This window comes from Vitis vinifera, chromosome 1 (assembly GCF_030704535.1).
Source record: "Vitis vinifera cultivar Pinot Noir 40024 chromosome 1, ASM3070453v1".
Classification (NCBI taxonomy): Eukaryota; Viridiplantae; Streptophyta; class Magnoliopsida; order Vitales; family Vitaceae; genus Vitis; species Vitis vinifera.
The window spans coordinates 9959297-9978588 of NC_081805.1; the positions used below are offsets into that span (position 1 = coordinate 9959297).

General features: G+C 34.9%; 1 protein-coding gene across 1 annotated transcript in view; it reads left to right on the forward strand.

The window, feature by feature from the left end:
- The window catches only part of LOC100246722 (protein virilizer homolog), a 71569-nt gene extending 55770 nt beyond the window's left edge, over positions 1 to 15799 (forward strand). The window contains exons 16-28 of the mRNA XM_010654711.3: positions 4512 to 4579; positions 4658 to 4874; positions 5168 to 5383; positions 5508 to 5663; positions 5771 to 5824; positions 5909 to 6123; positions 6230 to 6299; positions 10146 to 10471; positions 12123 to 12306; positions 12404 to 13816; positions 13933 to 14769; positions 14871 to 14942; positions 15254 to 15799. Of these exons, the coding sequence (XP_010653013.1) occupies positions 4512 to 4579; positions 4658 to 4874; positions 5168 to 5383; positions 5508 to 5663; positions 5771 to 5824; positions 5909 to 6123; positions 6230 to 6299; positions 10146 to 10471; positions 12123 to 12306; positions 12404 to 13816; positions 13933 to 14769; positions 14871 to 14942; positions 15254 to 15274 (3849 nt within the window). The 3' untranslated portion in view covers positions 15275 to 15799. The remainder of the gene's footprint in view (positions 1 to 4511; positions 4580 to 4657; positions 4875 to 5167; positions 5384 to 5507; positions 5664 to 5770; positions 5825 to 5908; positions 6124 to 6229; positions 6300 to 10145; positions 10472 to 12122; positions 12307 to 12403; positions 13817 to 13932; positions 14770 to 14870; positions 14943 to 15253) is intronic.
- Positions 15800 to 19292: the final 3493 nt, after the last annotated feature.

Below are 19292 nucleotides of genomic sequence, written 5' to 3' on the forward strand. Positions count from 1 at the left end.
AGTTTATTGCAATAGGTGCAATGAGGACGTTGGCCTCTACCTCAGTTACTACTGCGTCCTCCTCGAGAGGTAGTGTGAGAAACTAACACAGAAGAATCTGAAATGCTATCAGATGGCAAAGTCTGAGTGGACGAGATACGAAGGAGGCGAGCAAACACATCATCCAAGGACGGAACTGATGAACTACCAAGAATTTGATCGCGGACAGGCTCAAGATCCGGACGAAGGCCAATAAGAGTAAGGACCATGAAGAACTTATCAAGCTGTGTTTGTTGAGCCCCAACATCAGGAGTAAGAGGCATCACAGTCAAGAACTCCTCCTTAAGGGAGGCAATCTGGCCAATATAAGTAGATAGATCCAAGTCCTGTTGGCTGATATGGACAATAGCAGAAGTCACCTTATAAAGACGCTGGATATCATTCGTGTATAATCCTTTGGCTTGAGTCCAAAATTTAAAACAAGTTTTGTAGGCCCGAAGATGAAGAAGGATCTTGGGATCAACTGATTGCCATAATACACTACATAACTGGGCATCTATCTTTCTCCACTGTATGCGCTGAACCTTAGGGATATCTCCCTCCTGTGTAACCAAGTGATCCTCATATCCTTGTCCCATAAACCAAAGTTCAACAGAGGCAGACTAAGAAAGATAATTTTCACTGCCAACCAATTTCTCCGAAGTAATCATAGGAGATCCAGATATGACAGAGGAAAAAATGGAAGTTTTAGTAGCCATATCCACTTATCTGGAGAATGAAGTATATTTGGATCGGAGAGAGCCCTAATACGGCTTCAGATGCGGCTGAAGAAGGAAAAAACGAAGAATCGTCCGTGTGAGAGACCAAATAGAAAAGAAAAAACAACCGTGGCACCACCGGAAAGGTAGAAGAACACTTCTCAAGGCACGTGCAGGGATTGGGGTTGAGAAAAAATAGTCGGAGGACGTCGGAAAAACTGTTCGGAGGGTCGGCGGAGGCAAAAGAACCTCAAAAGAGGCACATGCAGGGCTCGGATGGCAGAAACAGGTATGAAGGGTGGCTAGTCGGCGTCAGGTGAGGTTGGAGGAGGAAGCGCGTCGCCGGAAAGTGGCTCACGCGCCGGCCGGAAAAACGTGCGTGGCCGACGCGTGGGTGGTTTTCTTGCTCCGGTGCTTTGGGAAAAATTGGAGATCTCCTCCAGGCGTTCCTTGCGGTGTCGGAAAAAGACGTCGCCGGAAAAGTTCGTCGGAAAAGTCGTCGGCGGTGAATGTTTTCTGACGACGATTCGACCGACCGGAAAGCTTTGGGGTCTGGAGAAGGTGACCGGAATGAAACACGGTCACAGGAAGGTTTCCCAGAATTGATGACACGGGGAAACTGGAAAGAATTAGGTTTTCTCCCTTGGCTCTGATACCATGTTAAGAGAGAGAGAGAAGAAAACCTTGATTCTCATTCATGTAGTGTCTACTTACAATTGAGAAAATATATATATACAAGGCTAGGAGTCCTAACTCCCATACATGTGATCTATATTAAAAAGGAAAGATTGTACACTATAAATTCATTATATTCAACAAAAGCAATATGGAAAATTTTGGCAAATGTTCTTGAAACTCTTTTCTAGTGGTAATTACTTTGTCAGGATGGATCATTGAGCTTCCCTCAATTCCAAGTCGGTTGGAATTATAAAAACATAAAGGCTACAAATTAATGTAATTTTACTTTCTTTGAGAAACATAAAAGTGTTGGCCTGAGGCAGAGGGTCAGCATTAGCCTTTGAGCAAGTTCTGGTACCTAAAATATTTTCCTTATTTGTGTTCCTTTTTGTCAAAAGGAACTTACAAGAATTTTTTTGGGCTTTTATTGCATTTGACTCAATTTCCCAACTCTTACTTTGCTTGACCTTTAAAATGCATGCACCTAATGTTTTGTTTCAAAGCGCATTATTTTTTTTGATAGGTAAATTTTTGTCCCCATTGAGACTTGAACCTAAAACCTTCCACAAACCCTCCCCATCCCTTTACCACTTGAGCTAGGCCTCAAGGGTAAGCCCATTATTGAGTCAAATCAGAAAACAAAGCCAAATTTATTCTTTTAGCAAACATATGTCCTTTAAGGTTAGGGGCCACCTTGTTTAAATCTGCAAGTTAAAGCATGTGATGTGAACATCATAGATTGCCAAAGATATTAAAATCCTTCAACAAATGGATGAAGCTGGAGTGATGTGGCTTGTTAAAGGCCTCATATTGAATTGCTCAGATTATGTTATTTTAATTGATCTCTAGTCTTATGATTAATAGTTCTCCAATTATCTTAGAACAGGCGTAAAGGATAGACTTGGTAAGAGTCAACACCTTCCTAGGTTCTTTTTATGGTGTACAATTTGTGGCTAACCCTTTTGGTATTTGGGTTCTTTTGGTGGAGATAATTAGTATTAGATAGGTGTTGGACGAGTCATCTTTCCTTAAAAGGGAAGATTTAGTTTAATATAGTTGAATTTATTCATCATTGCAACCTAATTCCTCATTTGAGATTCTTGTTAGCGTGGTTCCGGTTTTGGCAAAATCCCTCAATTTTTTCATCCTGGGTTGAAATTGAATCTCATTGAACTTTTCCAAAAAATGGTTGATTCCTAAAAAAATCACCAATAATAGTCACTTTATTTTTAATTTATATCATATTTATCCCTTTAATTTTTTATTTAAAAATGTTATAAAAAATTATTGAATAATTATCTCTTTATTTTAAAATTATTCTCATATTTATTCATTTACTTTTATTTTAAAAAATAAAAAAATAAAGTTATCATGAAATAGTGAACAACTAACATATCTAAAAATTTAATAAAAAAATAAAATTTTTAATATTATTTAAAATATGAGTTTTAAATAAAAATTAACTTGATATGAGAAATTATAAATACAATTTTTAATAATTTTAATGATTTAAGTATACTATTAAAAAAAATTGTCCAAGTTTTTTAAAGAGACTTTTAAAAAGAATTGTCAACTAAAATATATTTGATATGAAATTTTATTTATAAATGATTGAATATTTTTTATTTAAATTGTAATAAAAATGTTTCAATAAAATTAATAATTTCATTGGTATGCTTTAAATTTTTTCAAAGAAATGAATATTAATGGATTGAAAGTAACTTAAAATAATTTTAGTTGAAAGTTAGTTAAACATAGATTGATTAACAAGAAGTTGAGTAATTTTAATTAAATTTATTTAGTTTCAAGACGTTATATATATATATATATGTATGTATGTATGTATGTATGTATGTATGTATGTGTAATATTAATTACAACACTTTTAAGTTGGTTTTTTTGATAGAGACATTGTTTTAGGGGAAAAATTTAAACTATTTGATATCTGTAATGTGTTTTAAGTATTGAAATGTAATATGTTTTCAAATAATGAAGTTCAATAAAATAAAAATTATCTTGAGCTCAGTATTCATTATTCGCTTTTTAACCTGATTTTGTTATTAACACATTGTATTCTTCATGAATTTGTCATACATATATTGTTTTGTTAAAAAACTAGTTTAAAAAATCTTGACCTCCACATTAGCATTGAGGATACGCTTTCAAAAGTCATATTTCTCATCCATGCACATTATATTTTGTCCATTGTTTCAAATTTTATTATACATATAATGTATTCTTGAAAGAACAACTTCAATATATGCATTATTGCTTATTTGATCATTTTTTGATTTTTTTTTTCAAGATTTCCATTGATCAATTTCTGTCTTACTGAAATTTTTTTCTTGACTTCTTGTCCAATATTTCCAAAACTTTCATAAACTCTAACCACTGATATTCTTTAACTTTCTGATATTTTCATCCTTGATCACACCATGTGTTGCTATGTCTACCTGTTGCTTATCCAATGGTCCACTCTTTGCATCGAATTGGTGCTCCAACAATTGCAAAGTTGGTAGACATTTGGTTATGAATTTTGTCTATTCTTATTCTTGTTTTGGTTTTATTTGTCAAGACATATTATCCTCACTTGTTTGGTAGAAACTCCCAACAATCTAAATTTGAGTTGGAGGGCAACTAGGATTTATGTAAAATTGATTATGAAAAGGTTTAAGATAAGGTAGTATAGGAGATCTGTTTGTGGCAAAAATTTGGGTTTTGTGGACAGGATTAGGGAAGCTTAGAATGTTGGAGTAACTAATTGTACGTGTCTGTTGTACATTATTTTTATTGGTTAATTTACTGTCTGTTTTATTTTTGAATGATGCCTCATCCATTCTTTGTATTGACTCATAATTTTCTTCTTTGATAAATTTTTCTTTTGCTTTTCTTTGTTTTTTGTTTTTATTTTTTATTTTTTTAATGGGGGAGTTGTGGTTGTCGGGTGGTGGATTGTATGCAGGTTTATTTGATACTTTTTGGCAACACAAGAACCAACTTGTTTTGGATTTTACTATATTTGGATGTACAAGGTTCCTGAATATCCCTCCATCTGTTTTTAATTAAAATTGTGCTTATTCCTCATTCCATTTGTAGGAAGCTCAGGAGCAGCACAGGAATACAAAACTAATGAATGCCCTTCTACGATTGCATCGAGAAGTAAGGTAATTTGGAAACTGTCTCCTATTCGCCTTTTGATAACTATATTGTATGTATATATGAGCAAATCATTGTGATTGCAGCCCAAAGTTAGCTGCATGTGCAGCTGATTTGTCCTCTTCTTACCCTGATGCTGCACTTGGTTTCGGGGCTGTCTGTAATCTTCTTGTGTCGGCACTTGCTTGTTGGCCTATATATGGTTGGACTCCTGGCCTTTTTCATTCTCTCCTTGCCAGTGTTCAAGCTACTTCATCTCTGGCCTTGGGTCCAAAGGAAACTTGCAGTTTGCTATGTATTTTGGTATGCAAGTCTTTCATTTTCATTTTGCTTAGAGAACTTCACCGATGATAGGATTTTCAATACTGTGAAACTTGAAATTAGGTTGACATGTTATGAACAAGTAATGCTTCTTCATTTCACTATTTCTTCTTGTTGAGGAATAATTTTTCAGTTTGATATCTCCTGGTGATGCTTTTTTATTTCATGAACTATTCTTGGTTATATGCAATATCTTGAATTATCAAAAGCATCTATCAATTGAAACCTCATGGAACAGCAGTTAAAATACCTTTTTCCTACTTTTCTTCTGCAAGAACGATTTATTTCCTGAAGAAGGTGTCTGGCTTTGGAAGAATGGAATGCCCTTGTTGAGTGCTGTTAGGACATTGGCTGTGGGGACATTATTAGGGCCTCAGAAGGAGAGAGAGGTTAATTGGTATCTGCATCCTGGACACCCTGAGGTGCTGCTTAACCAATTGACACCGCAGCTTGACAAAATTTCACAAGTTATCCTACATTATGCAATGACTGTATGTGATTTCTTTCCTTTGGTACTATAGGAGGGATTGGGATGGGATGCAGTATTAGTGTTTTTCTGGATATGCTTATTCCTATGTCTTCTGGTGTTTCTCTAATGTTATTCCTGTGAAACAGTCATTGGTGGTCATACAAGACATGCTTAGAGTTTTCATAATTCGAATTGCCTGCCAAAAGGCTGACAATGCTTCTTTGCTTTTGCAACCCATCATGTCATGGATACGTATGCGCCTTTCCGAGTCATCTTGTCAAACAGATGTGGATGCTTATAAGGTGATTATATTCTCTCTGTTGGAATTTTCCAAGTCCAAGGCTTTTAATATCTCCTCTGTTTTTCACTTATCAAAAAAAAAAAAAAATATCTCTTCTCTGTTTTTCAGATTTACAGATTGCTTGATTTTCTTGCTTGCTTGTTGGAGCATCCATGTGCCAAGGTATTCCACCCCTTAAAAGCTATCAGTGTCAAAACTTTCTTACAAATGAATGATCAGATTTACAATCATTTTTCCCCTTATCAGCCACTACTATTAAAGGAAGGTGCCATTCAGATGCTAATCAAAGCACTTGAGAGGTGTGTTGATGCCACTGAATCAGATGGAAAACAGTTGTCAGATGGTAGAAATTCTGCTAAATGTAGTCTCACTGCATTCAGTTGGTGCCTCCCTCTATGCAAGTCCTTATCACTAATTTGTGGCTCTCATATGTCTCGGCATTACATTGGGAATTATGCTAAGTGAGTAGATGATGCATTTGTTTTTACATTCTTATTTAACTTTTTTTTTTTTTGTGGAAAATATTTTAATGACGGTTTGTGGAAATTCTTGTTGTGGTTCTCTTAGGAATGATTTTGAACACTTGAGTAGTGAAGATTGTTCATTGATTTTGCCCTATCTGCTGAAGTTATGTCAGGTAACTTCTTGTTTCTCTCCATAAAAGAGGGCTTTATTTATTTGAATTTTTTTCAGGTTTTCCCTTATGGATGAACTGGATTGTTACTGATAATATACATTGGCTTATGCTTTTATTATCTGTTGCCATGGAACCTATTTTTTTTTATTACACTTCTTGTCTTCATTAAATGCTTTTGCTTTACCACATTGTTATGTACAAGCAAGATGATTCAGCAATAGGCTTTTCAGTGCTGATTAAAACAACCGAATCAGCACCATGATGTTTTTTTGGTACGAAAAGTTTCTTTGGATTTTCATACCATGGATGGAAGGATCAACCTGTTATACTTATGGAATGTGTGTGTGTGTATTTCTTGGTGCATGCATGCCCCTGCCTGTGTTTTATGGTTTTTTCTTTCTTGTTATGCATGTGTGCACCTGTGTGTTGCTGAATTATGTATAGTTCCTGGATGCTTTCATTTCTCATCATCTATTGGTTTTGGTTTTCTTTTTGCTTTCTTGGTGCGTGCATGCATGTGTCACTAAATTAGTTATGATACCAGGATGCTTCCATTTCTCATCATCTGTGGTTTTTTTGTTTTGTTTTCCCTTTTTCTTTCTTTGATATGTGTGGGGGTGTTTCTTCTTGTTGTCTATATGGTTTTTTGTTGGTGTACATGCACACCATGCTTGTGCTTCTAGTTTCTCTTGGTGTTCATGTGTGCGCCTGTCTGTGTGGTGTGTGGCTGAATTAGGGATAGCTGCAAGATTTAAAGCTGAAAGATGTATGAAGTTAAAGAGAGGATGACTCCTTCTCCTCCTTAGGACATGTGTCCTCATCAAGCTAAGGAATCTTATCTAAAATCTAATCATGATTTTGTGAAAGATTTGGGTCCATCTAGTATGATAAGTTGTATTTATAAATAGATATATTGTTGTGAAGGAGGTAACTTCACTTATGCTTTCTAGCCTGTGTTGAGAGTGTTCTCCCTCATTGCAAGTTTAGTGTGTGAGCACATATAATTACCCGTTCTTAGTTAGAATTTGGAACTAAAAATCTTATCTAAAAATTTAACAAGTTTATTTTTGTGGACTTTGTAATAAACCTATTAATTAAATTCATATTTTGTTAAATTAAACTTTTTAAAACTTTAGTATTTTATGTTTTCATTTGGTATGATATAGTTTAATTCTTTAAATCCTACTATCTTTCATGAAATTAGTTATATGTTACTCTATATTTCGTACTTTTGATATATATGCACATGTTTATATAGTCTTTCTACTTATTTTACCCTATATAAAAAAGCTTATGCTACACAATAGGATACATGATGTGGAAAAATTTAAAAGCGATACATGATATGTTTTGCATGTTAACAACTACTGTTATAATAACTCGATTCTTTCATTTCTCTTCATTTGTGGCGGTGGTTTGGGCCCCATCAAACTCGCTAAATGCTTCTCTAAGCCTTTTTGTTGTTGCATACAGACTGGAAGGCGGTGTTGTTCAAAATTCCAACGTGGTAATGAAACACCTTTTTGTCGTGTATTGATAAAAGGGCTTGTAGGAGGTTAAGAAATCTCAATATTTCAAGAGAAATTCCTCAACAAAAGAGATTGTTGTTGTCAAAGATTTTTATAGGATTGTATCCCCGGATGATTTACGGTTTTTTCTCCTTTATGTGTGTGCTATCATGTGCCCATGTGTGTCATTTTTTTTTTGTGTACTACCTGGATGCTTCCATTTTTCATCATTTGTTTGTTTTCTTTTCCTCCTTTATGTGTGTGTGCTCATGTGCCCATCTTTGTCATTGATTTGGTGTTACTTGGGTGCTTCCATTTCTTGTCATATATCAAAATGACCATCAATATTTAGTTTACCTTGATGTTTCCTTTTCCTTTCATTTGTTGAAATGACCATAGGGCTTTGTTTATCCATGCTAGGCTTTGAACTTATTTTTTGTTAGCTGTGGGATTTGAGTGCATGTCTTTTTGGAAACTTGAATTGGGACCTTGCACAAGTTATTGTTAGTGTATATCATCTCAAGGATGAAAATGGTGATGGACAAAAATATAGATGGTTCGATTTTAAGGAAACATTGACGGAAATATTGATATTGAATCAAAATATCCGTAAAAAAAAATGAAAAAAAAAAAATCTAGAAATTGACCAAAATAACATGGATTTGAATGAAACCTTGAAAACTAACAAAACAATCAATAATGCACAAATTAGACTACTTTTTAGTTGTTCAACAAAATTTGATTGTACTCATTGTTATTTTCTTTTTGACAAACATAAGAATATTTTTTTTTCACACTTGATTTTAATAATTCACTCTAAAAGAAACTATTCACTAATATTAATCAATTTATGAAATTTAAATTTGTATTGACAAAAGCTTTATATTGGTGCTTTGACGTTTTAAACTTCATGAAAGTTGGAATAAACAAGCCTTCTATTTATACTACTAGTAACCTGTTATTCTATTTGTAAAATATAGACCCCCTTTAATAATGGACAACATGTTTCTACAATTTTATATTTACAAATATGATTTGTTTATGACATGATTTTTTTTCTATTCAAAAGCATGGAGAATATGATGAAAGAGCTTCTCATTTATAGAATAATTATTTTATTAATAGTTCATTATTTAGTTCATTACTTTTATTCAACTTATAATATTCAGTTTACAAAAAATTGCTTGTGATGATGTTTGTTGGAGAAGTTTCGGTAATTGATTGAAAACTTACTTAGAAAAATAGTAAGTTTGATGAACTTCAACTAATGAAATGTATAAATGTTCTTAATTTTATAGAAAATACATAAATATTCTTAGTTTTACTAAAAATTATATCATATAAATCATTGTATTTGTTTGGATGAACAAAGTGTTAAATAAAATATTTCCTTGATTTTTGGTTATTTAAAGTGAAAATATGCTATATTTCCTCATTTAAATTGATAAAATTAAAGGGATAAATAACCTATATTTAAAGTGATAGCTACCCTATATATTTCACCAAAATTCTTGCCAAAATCAGTTCATCGATTGGATTTCTTGAAAATAAAAGATTAGTCATTGGGTGCAAAGAGAATGGGGTCCAATTTTTTTTTCTTTTTTCTTTTTAAATTGGTGATCTATCCCCAATTTATTGGCTATTTTCAGCAAGAGAAAATGAGAAATTGTTTTGATTTGTTGGCAGCCAATCTTTTTCCCAATAATCAGTGTTTGTTTTTTCTTCTTCTTCTTCTTCTTTTTTTTTTTTTTTATAGATAAAAGGGTAACTATATTAATCAGTGATTTATCACCTACACTAGCAGTTTTTTGCTTAAAAAGGTTATCACCTCTATTTCAATATTGGCAACTGAATTTTTCGACATATCAGCAATATTTCATCCAAGAGTGTCAATTTTTCAAACTGAACATATACACTTGCACACACCCACTAGCACATAAAGCGACCTGTCAACTTGTACTTGCATAGGTACACCCGTGTACACAAGACTTCACATGCACTGAGGCACACACTCACACACATGCAGAATATAGTGGAGGTTGATCAACTAAATATTATTGGTTTTTTTTTTATAACTATATATATATATGTCTTTTTCATTTGTGGAGCTAATATTTCTTACTACTTTTCTATTATTTTCCTTGATTTGTTAGCTCCTTTCCTCTCTAGTGCTGGAGTTTTGTTTTTTTTGCCCCTGAAAATTATGTTTTCTTTAACAGCTTTTTCTTTTCATGGTACTTTGTTTTTACAGCTTACCAAAGCCGATTGCCTATAATAATAGTGTACTCCTTTCTTGTGTTCATGATTGTGATGGAGAATGCTTTTTTTCGTTTCACAGATTCTACCTGTTGGAAGAGAATTGCTGGCTTGTCTTACAGTTTTTAAAGAATTAGGTTCATGTAATGAAGGTCAAAATGCCCTGATGGCTGTTTTCTTGCGAGCTCGCTCTAGTGATGAAGAACTTGAACTAGAAAAGGGGCATGAAAGAGGTGGGAACTATAATGTTCTTAATGAATATGAATGGATGAAGTTGCCTCCTTTACTATGTTGCTGGACAAAGTTATTGAGATCAGTTGACCCAAGCGATGGTTTTCCAGCCTATGCAATTGAGGCTGTTGGTGCATTGTCTTTGGGTGCTTTGCGCTTTTGCATGGATGGAAAAAGGTGAGCATCCTTCATGCATTGGTAGCTACTTGTAGAATCATTCCATTTTTTTGTGAGGTTATAATTTGATGTTAATAGGTCTTGTTTAGAGTGATTTATTACTCTCTTTTTTAAAATTAAAAAAGAAAAAAGAAAATCAAAATCTTCTATTAACACGTAACTTTTATTAGTGGGATACTTAGTCCATGTAATGTGATGGAATAGGTTGAAAATAGAAAATAACAATGCTAAAAGTGTAAACAAGTTTTAAATGATAAGTGACAATGTTTATTTGTATAAAGAATAAAATCATTTAAAAACAGAGCTACCTCTGGTTAATAAATCTTTCTTTGTTTATTAATAAGAAATTGAAATCAGATAATTTCACTTTCTATTTTCAGAACTAAAAATTATACTATAAAGAAAGGGCGCATGGTCAGATTAGAAACAAGGAAAGTAGCTGACACTGTTTTTGGGTGCATGAATATGAAGCCGTTCTATAAAAGACATTGGGGGAACATGGCATTTGATATGTTGACTAAATTAGATCAGCTGTACCAATTTCATCATGATTTGATGATTTTTATTCATAAGGTTTGAGGCTTAGTTATTTGGAGACTGAAAGCGCAAGGGAAATCGCTTTTCAGAGGATGTTAGCTGATGGAGAGATGTCTGATCTTTAATGTGACAGAATGAGTTTCCCTTGCTTGTATTGTATGGATTTCCTTTTGAGTAGTAGTGATAAACTCAAATTGGTTGGGAGAATAGTACACGTGGTTTGTGCAAGAATCAAGGGACAAATTAGAGGATGGACATGGCACTGCTTTGATAAGAAAAAGCAACAATTAGAAGAGGCCCTAGGATTTATGTTACTCTGATTTGTGACTTGAGAGTGCGTGTTTAATTATGTTATTTTGAAATTTCGTTTAACTGTTAAAATATAAAAATTATCATGATAATCTAAGTTTTTTATATCTTTTATATATTAATAATAATAAAATATAAGAAAAATATAAACCTATAAATGAAATTTAAAATATTTTTAAATAAAAAATTGTAAATATATCATTATTTCTTTTATTTTATTAAATACATTTGAGTTAGATAAATTAGTCTAAAATTTGTTTTTAAGTTCTGCATATTATTATCGAACATCACTAATTGTGTCATATATATATATTGTTTTTAATAAAAACAATCTTTTTTTTGGAGTTTTCCCTAATATTTCTGAGTTTTGACCAATATCTACCTCACTGATATTTTTTGCCAAAATTTTCGTTGATATTTTCCGATATATCCCGATGTATCCATAAAATCCCACCACTGATATTTCCATGAAAACCGACATTTTTATCCTTGATTAGAAGTAGTCCACTACTAGTTTCCCTACTAAATCATCATGAGTTCCCTACTAAATCTTGAGTGGTATTCTAGTTTCAAGGTTTGTTTCCTTGGATGTTCAGTTTTATATATAAATATATAGATTTATCTTTCCAATTTTCAAGTAGAAGACTCTACTTTGTCCTCCTGCATAACTGCATTTATGAATGTTCTTCTTAAGCTCTCTAATTTTTGCTATGGTTTCTTCATGTCAATATGAATGTTTCTTTTAATACATTTTTTCCTTCACATCATTTAATGCGCTAAAAATAGCTTTTTTCTTGTTGATTAGTTTGAACTTGGATAGGGTTTTCGCAATGAAATTCCTTTTTGGCCTACCTCATGATTTGAGTGGGATGGATGATTTTCCTGAAGAAAACATACGATACATACAGGAATTAACAACACTGTTAGGTTCAAAGGTTACTGATGAGGACTATTCAGCTAAATCTGATATGAAGACTACACTATGTCGGGTACAACCATTTTCAAATCACTCTTCTTTAACATGCTTAGTTTTCCTCTTGAACTGTATCACTTGAGCACCCAACCAAGATGATCATTGATGTGCAGGCTTCAGATTATGCAAAGTCATTGTTGTTGATGTTGCAAAATCCTGCTGGTTCACTTGATTTGGGTGATATTATTTCTAGTGAAGATGTTCCTTTATCGCCAAATGATGTTATACTTTCATCAAGGATACATCAGATGATCGATAACAGTGCTGAAAAGGTAGAAGATTACTGTTGCTTAGGTGGGCTTGAAGATAAGTTTCTGTGGGAATGTCCAGAAACTTTACCCGATAGATTGTTGCAGACAACTCTTCCAGCAAAGAGGAAAATGTCATCACTGGAGGGCCCAAGTAGGCGTGCCAGGGGAGACAATTCCCCAGCTGAAACAGTGGCCCAAGGTGCATTTTCACGGGCATTGGGACCACCCTCTGCCTCTTCAGGTCCTAGCCGCCGGGATACCTTTCGCCTGCGCAAACCAAATACAAGCAGGCCCCCTTCTATGCATGTGGATGACTATGTTGCCAGAGAGAGAAATGTAGATGGTGTTTCCAATTCTAATGTAATTGCAGTTCAACGCATAGGAACTACTGGTGGGAGACCTCCATCAATTCATGTAGATGAATTCATGGCCAGACAGAGAGAACGCCAGAACCCTGTGGTGTCGGCAGTTGGGGAGGTGGCAGCACAAGCAAAAAATGCTGCTCCGGAGAATGATGCAGATATGGAGAAGTTCAATAAATCTAGGCAGATAAAAGCAGATCTTGATGATGATCTTCAGGGCATTGATATTGTGTTTGATGGTGAGGAGTCCGAACCTGATGAAAAACTACCTTTTCCCCAACCAGATGATAATCTGCAGCAGCCTGCTTCTGTTATAGTTGAGCAAAGTTCTCCCCGCTCAATTGTTGAAGAGACAGAGAGTGATGTGAATGAAAATAGTCAGTTTTCTCGCTTAGGTACACCACTTGCATTGAATGTGAATGAAAATCCTGAAAGTGAGTTTTCTTCAAGGATGTCAGTTTCCCGCCCTGAGAGGCCATTGACTCGAGAACCCAGTGTTTCTTCAGAAAAGAAGTATTTTGAGCAGTCTGATGACATGAAGAACGTTATCCCTGCTATGACCCCTAGCAGGTATGATTCTGCCGGAGCAGCAATTAGTTCTGGGTTTCCTGCTTCTACCTATGGTAAAGCTTCTGTATCATCTGTACCATTAATGGTTGATTCTAGGATGGTTCAACCTAATTTCTACTTGAAGAACAGTTCACAGCAAGCTGGTAATATGGCTCTAGCTACAGGATCTCAAGGACTTTATGATCAGAAATTTATGCTGAATCAACCTCCTTTACCTCCAATGCCGCCACCACCAACGATCTCACCCATAATATCTCAAGCCCCTGACCCTGCTCTGAGTCAATCATCTTCATTTGTGAACACTGCAACAGATGTGCAGCCACCACTGCCCACTGCCTTCCAAGTAAGAGAAAGATAAACTGTAGCAAGAATATACCTGTTCATGCTTCTGCCGCAGGCTTCTTGTCTGTGTCTTGTTCATCTACATTTATGGAGTTACTCAATCCTCCTTTTTTGCAGGTTCAGTCAGAGTATCTTTCTGCTTTCACCAACAGTTCTACATCATTAGCTTCTTCCCTTTCAATGCCAGATTCTAAATACTCAAGGGCCTCACTCTCTTCACCCAGTGGATCTGCTAGGCCTCCACCTCCACTTCCTCCTACCCCACCTCCTTTTTCGGCTGCTCCATTTACTTTAGCATCTTTAAAAGTTTCTGTTTCCTCATCGTCAGTATACAATCAAACAAGTGGTGCAACAACTGATCTTCCTCAGATCTCTGGTGCATCTTTAACTGATGCTCGATTAGGCAACCTCTCAGCATCAGGGACTAGACTTTCTTCTTATCCTCCTCCACTAGTGCCTCCCTTGGTTTTCAGTAGGCCTGCTTCAATACCTGTAAGCATTTATGGAAGCACCACAACCCAGCAGCAGGGCGAGAATCCATCAAATACTATACAGAATCCTCCCATTCCTCAACTTTCCATTCAATCAATACAATCTTTTGCTCAGTTGCAGCCACTGCAGCCACCACAGCTTCCACGTCCCCCACAGCCACCTCAGCATCTTAGGCCACCTGTTCAACCTTCACAACAACCAGAGCAAGGGGTGTCTTTACTACAGAGTCCAATTCAATTGCCAGTGCAGCCATTACAGATGTTGCAACAGCCCCAAGTTTCTCCTCTTCATGTCTATTATCAACAGCAACAGCAGGAAAACTTTCCACATGTGCAGCAACAGCAGCAAGTTGAACATGGCCAACATCAAGTTCTACGTCAGCAAGGAGATAGTTCATCTCAGCTGGAGCAAGATTCAGGGATGTCATTACAACAGTACTTCAGTTCCCCTGAAGCTATTCAGGTTTTTATTATATATACCCCTTCCTAAAGAATTTTTCGGAGTATTTGATCCAAACTTCCAGAATTTCTCTCTAATCACTATTGTTCCTGCCTTCATGACAGTCTTTATTGTGTGATCGGGATAAACTTTGCCAGCTCTTAGAGCAACATCCCAAGTTAATGCAAATGCTTCAGGTTTGTTATTCAACTTCTGGAGTTATTACAGTAGTGTTAACCTTTATCGTGTAATAGTGATGGAAGAAAGGTAGCACATGTAGAAATGAACGTAAGAGGCTGCATGGAAACCAAACTTTCGTCTGAAGTGTAGCTTTATTTGGCTTGTTTCAAGTTGTATAAAGGTTTTTTTTTTCCTTGGCATTTTATATGTTTGAGGTGCTGTGCCAAATTGGCTTTATTTATGGGATTCTTTTGTGATTTATGTCTTGTAAACTAATGCTGTGTTTGTATCCATCCAAGACCTGATTGTTTTTCTTGTGTTTCATCAGGAAAGGTTGGGCCAGCTATAACAACATGAATAGAGAAATCCAAGTATGTTTTCATCTCTTCACAAAGAAGATACCCCTCATGACGTTTGTCTTCCTCTCAGACCTGTAAAGTATTGCTCAGATACCATGTAAATACTGTCACAGTCCCTATCTGGAGCCGATATCCTATGCTGTGGGAACAGCCATCACCGATCAGCATTAACCCTTTGCGAGCCCCCTTAGTCATGACTTGTCTGCAGAAATTTTGTATCAATGTAGTACTGTAATATAATTTTGCATGGAAAACATTGTTTTAACAGTCTTCCATGCCGCATGTTAAATTATTCTTTCTTTTTTTGGATTAGTAGGAAACGGTTTGAGACAGATGACCGGATATGTTTCCAACCAGATGCCAAAAGTGCTATCAGATTTCCTGCAACTGTTTCAAATATGTAATGTGTCTCCAACAACCTAAAAACAAACCCATAGGCCTGGTGTAGTTTATGTGAGCAGCAGCCACTTGGGAATTCTAATATCAAGCTTAAGGAGGAATAGAGGTTTCGTTGAGGGGCTTTTGTGGATGGTACCAAATGTTTCCCAAAAGTTGATCTTGAATCATGGATTCTCGGAGAAACCATGATTTTTGATAGGGTTCCAATTGCCATGTTGTTTACTTGAGTTAGGCTTATTTATTTTGGGTGGCTTTCAACATACAAAGAGGAATGTCTTGATCGAGAGTGGTATGAGATTTTTGGCAGATAGAAAAACAGATCCTTCAATTTCGAGGCATGAAAGCTTCCCAAAGTGTCATGATCTGAGAAATACCTTTTTTGTTTGTGATATCTACAACATTCCATCTCCAGGGAAAGCGAGACAGTAATTTTTCCAAGACAAATTTTTTTCATTTTTTATACAGAATTTTACTTTTTCTACTTTTAAAAATAAAAAGTAAGAAATATGCGGAAAATGCTTAATATCCTTGAATATTAAATTGTTTGTTTTTCAATATTTTGTTTCTGTTAAGAAATATATAAAAAAAACTTAACAGTTTCACTTTAATTATGTTAGGTCATGAGTCATAACCATTACTCCGCCAATATTTATGGGCTGCCACCACTCCCAGCCCAAGAGGTTGCTTCTCAGGAGATGTTGTGGCCCATTTCCATGCTTCAGAATCAGTCGACCTTGCTCAAGATCCAAATGTACTAGTCACTGCTGGTAACTGGAGCCCATTTGATTTGTCATGCTATGAATCCTTCCCTCGATCTTGAGAGACCCCATTTTGCTTCATTGTTTTCTTGTTTTTAATTGCAATACAATCTTGTATAGAATGGAAAGTTTATAATGAAATAATTTACAGGTGTAAACAAATATATGCTTTCTTGCTAAATTTACAATAATAAATAGTTCCTAACAGCCATATTTAATATCTGGAGAGACTAGATGTGAGTGCCATATTGGGATTTCGTCTACTGCTTATCATATGATGGTTCATATTGGAACAAAAAGCCTCATCACATGAAAAAGAATAATAATCTATAAGGTTTTGGTGGGACAAGTTTTGTGAAAATAAGGTCGAACAGCTTAGGCAATGGAGCTTGAGGATAAAATGAAGGATCTATAAATATGTACCTTTTTGGTAAAAATCATGAGGGTAAGGAATGTGAACACAAAAGCAATATGCAAGTGTGAGCAATGAGTGAACTATACTGAAGACCAAGAAAGACTAGAATTTTGTTCTAGTACATGATGCAATAGGCTCAAAGGACTGCCACATGCAAAGGGAGGAGAGACTTGAAACTAAATGACTCAACAACAAAGAAAAAGGCGTGGCTCGAAGCCGAACATATTTGAAACTCAAAGTTAAGACACAAGGTGACCAATTGTACAGGTGCGACCTACGATTGAACAAAACTAGACATGACCGATCATGAAGGTGTGACCTAAGATTGAACAAAACTAGACTTGTTTGATCATGAAGGTGTGACCTATGATTGAAACAAAACAAGACATGATATAACCAATAGATATAAATGAGTCCCACAAACAAAAATAGGATTAAACAAAACATGACATGATATGATTGATTGATATAGGTGCAACCTGAAATGGAAACAAGACAAGGCATGACTAATTGTATAAATACGGCTCGAAATGGAAATAAGACAAAATATGATTGATCTTGAAGGTGCAGTTACCATTGGAACAAAACTAAACACTATTAAGATAAAACCCTTAAAAGCATGACATGATGTAATAAACTTTTGAATTTTATTTATTAATAAAGTTTCATTTCACTTTTATTTATCCTATTTCCATGCATTATACCTTGTAAGCACTTTGACCTTCATCTTTTACATTGTACATGACTTACGTGCATTAGGAATTGCATTGTATAACTGGTTTATGGGTCTAGGCAACTCATTAGAAGTTGTAGTGCACCACCTTCTAATTGAAGGGATGGTTGGTTTTGACTATCGGGATGAGTTTTCCATGGTGGGTGCATTAGTATGTATAGTCACATGTTAAACAGGATCTACAGTGAGTCATGACTTAAGGCTATCAAGTAGTCACGACTTTACCAAATTGTTTCATTGTATTGTCTCTCAACTTTGAGGGAATATTAAACTTGTACTAAAGTTAGTAGTGACTTTGACTTATTGGTGATATTGTAAGCTGATCATATATTCCTTATGGATTGGGTTACTATTAATGGAAGTCAGTAGCAATAGGTACTTTCAATAGAAGTATCATGATATCTCATGTGATTGAAATAGAGTGTCTCATTGGATGATCCTAAAGAGATGTGTTCATGGATGACCCTAATAGTTCCTAAGTGGAACTTGACATTAGCTCTTGAAGAGCAAAGACATGTTGTTGAACACGCAATATGATAATCTGTAACTCAAGGATAATAGAGGTAGTCTTGAAATGCTAATAGTTTTCATCCTTTTAGACTACGAACACTAGTTCACAGGGAGGCTAAACGCAATGAATAACATGTCACAAACCTGAGCACATAGTATCTCATTATTATTTATATATGATATAAGAGTTTAGTTGATTTTCTGTAATGAGATGTTGAATTAACTTCAAAATTAGATTATGACGGAGATAGTACTCCTATAGGTCCCAATGGTTCCCGCTCTAAGCTCATATATCTTGTTAGCATAGGTTAGGATGGTTGGATTTGTTTTAGGTTCACTTTTGTGCATAAAGGCATTTTGGTAATACATAAGGTTGCACAAAGGTAAGTGAAGAAGGTTTTTGGATTTGGCTAATTGATTAATTAGTATGTTATATTGGGTTAATTAATCAATTGTGACTCATTTTGGGTTAGATTAAGTGATCCAAGCCTTTAGTAGCTCAAGTCACTTAAGCCCACTAAGGAACCTTATAAATATTCCCTTAGGGGTTAGAGTTTCCATAACTTTTTCTAAAGATCCATCTTCCACCTCTAAAGGAAAAGAGCCATAGTCTCCACCCTCTTTTACATCCTCATTGGAAGTGTGTTAAGATCAAGGTTTGAGTCATCAGTCATAAGATTTTGAGCTTACGAGACTTTTGTGACTTCATTCTTTATCTTTACCACATGTTTTAATTCAAAACATTTGAATCTAAGGTATGTTTTTCATTAGCACTTTTTGAATCCATTTTAAGTTTAAAAATGTAAATTTTTTTTTTTGTCGTGCATTAGATTTAGGAAAGCCTAGGATAGTCAAGAATGTTCCTAACTTGATATGGGCTCGGAAAATAAAGTGATCTAAATTTTTCCTTTTGACCAATATTAGAGCCAGGTTAATGAGCATTTTAGAACCATTGCATAATGTGCTAACTTTGTTTTGCAAGGTAATTTGTTTACCCCATGGCCGTAGAGATAATCAACGTGCATTTTATATTATAATATTGTTATAATATGATGATTATAATTGTAAATGCTTGTTGTTGGGGTTATAATAATTATTTGGACTGTTGTTTACCTTTTCCTAGATGGGTTCTAAGCCTTATAAAAGGTATAAGATTTTTATTCTTTTATAAAACTCCATTTTTCTTATTCTTA